Here is a 1,781-nt window from a genome sequence, read left to right as displayed (position 1 = left end):
CGAGCCGAATAGGGCTGAACACTACGGACAGCCTAGAGCCACTCTCCGTCCCTGAGCAGTCCATCGCCCAGGAGGTGGTGGGCCTCCTCTGCATGGTCCTTCTCACCCTCACCGCCCTGGTGGCCAACACCGTGGTGATGGTTGTCATACTCAAAACCCCCCTTCTCAGGAAGTTCATCTTTGTCTGCCACCTGTGCGTGGTTGACCTCCTCTCTGCCATTTTCCTCATGCCCCTGGGGATAATCTCCAGTTCATCCTGCTTCAACAGGGTCATCTATAGCATTGCCGAGTGCCAGGCCTTGATATTCCTGAATGTCTGCTTCATCAGCGCTTCCATCCTCACCATCTCCATCATCAGCGTGGAGCGGTACTACTACATTGTCCACCCCATGAGGTATGAGGTCAAGATGACCATCAGGCTGGCAGTGGCCGGAGTGATCTTCATTTGGGTCAAGTCTGTGCTCATCACTGTCTTGGCACTGGTGGGCTGGCCTCAAGGCAACGGGGCCACCAGCGCCAGCCGCTGCACAGTCTACTGGAGCCCTGGGGCCCACAAGAAGGTTTTTGTGATCATCTTCAGCATCGTCTGCTTCGTCCTGCCCACCATCATCATCTTTGCTGTCTACTGCAGTGTCTACCGCGTGGCCCGAATGGCATCCCTGCAGCACGCACCCGTGCCAGCACAAGCAGCTGTGCCGAGACACCGATCTGACTCCATTGCCAGCCAAGTGACCATCATCACCACCAGGAACCTGCCACTGCCCAGGCTGATGCCAGAGCGCTTTTTGGGAAGCCACAAGGCCATCCTCACCTTGGTCCTCATTGTGGGACAGTTCTTGTGCTGCTGGCTGCCCTTCTTCGCTTTCCACTTGCACTCCTCTGTCGCCGCTGGCACGGCGGGTGGTGGGCATGGGGAGATGGTGGTCACCTGGATTGCCTACTCCTCCTTCGCCATCAATCCCTTCTTCTACGGGCTGCTGACCCGCCAGATCCGGGAGGAGCTGGCCCGGCTCCGGCGCAGCTGTCTCAACCGACCGCTGGGCCAGGAGCTCTGTCTTTCCGTCTCGGAGGCCTCTGTCCAGGAAAACTTCTTGCAGTTCCTCCAGAGAGCGACTTGCACGCTGGAGACCCACACCAGCTGCATCAGCCCCAGCCCCAGGAACAGGCTGGACCAAACCAAGATGGTCTTCCCCATCCCAGGTCAAGTTCCTGAAGAGAGCAGCTGAAGAGCCGGGGGCCCTGTCCCACCGTGCTGGGCAGGACCTGCCAGGGACCTGCCAGGGACCCATCGGACCTGCTCGGACCCAGCCTTTTGGATTTGGAGGGGTCCTTGTTCAGGTTTTGCCTCTTTGAGCTTATGGTGGAAGATAGTTTCTCTGCCCAGAGAAGACAGCAGATCTGGGGAAGCCTCATCTCCCTTCTGCAGGCTGGGATTGTCTCTGGCTCCACCAGCACAGCCCAGTTGCATGTACAGGCTCTCCTTGGGACATGGGCAAGCCCTACGTGGGGGCAGAGGACGGGGCACCTCCATCTCTGTCACCCTGCTGGGACCACTCATGGCGAGCGGGGAAGAGCAGAGGTCCCTTGCACCCTACCCAGGAGCAATGGCCCAGCTAACACCACTAACACCAGTAACACCAGGGCCCTGGGTACCCTGCCGAGCCTGGGTGGCTGACATGGAGCCCTCTATCCTTGGCTGTTTAACCCAAAACTAACGTCTGGGTGGAGGAGCTCCTGTCACCCGTGGTACTTATCAGGGGGACCCACGGGGCTGGCTCTGG

General features: G+C 59.2%; 1 protein-coding gene across 1 annotated transcript; it reads left to right on the top strand.

Moving 5' to 3' along the window:
• Nucleotides 1-4: 4 nt before the first annotated feature.
• On the top strand, nt 5-1,226 carry GPR61 (G protein-coupled receptor 61; the record flags this gene model as incomplete). The annotated part of the gene is made up of 1 exon (XM_009581747.1): nt 5-1,226. A coding segment is annotated over one exon (1,222 nt), but the record flags the coding sequence as incomplete, so codon positions are not given.
• Between the last annotated feature and the right edge of the window lie 555 nt (nt 1,227-1,781).

The sequence above is a fragment of the Fulmarus glacialis genome, unplaced genomic scaffold (assembly GCF_000690835.1).
Source record: "Fulmarus glacialis isolate BGI_N327 unplaced genomic scaffold, ASM69083v1 scaffold40097, whole genome shotgun sequence".
NCBI lineage: Eukaryota > Metazoa > Chordata > Aves > Procellariiformes > Procellariidae > Fulmarus > Fulmarus glacialis.
Note: the sequence above shows the minus strand (reverse complement) of the source record. Positions and strands in the feature narration are given on the sequence as shown.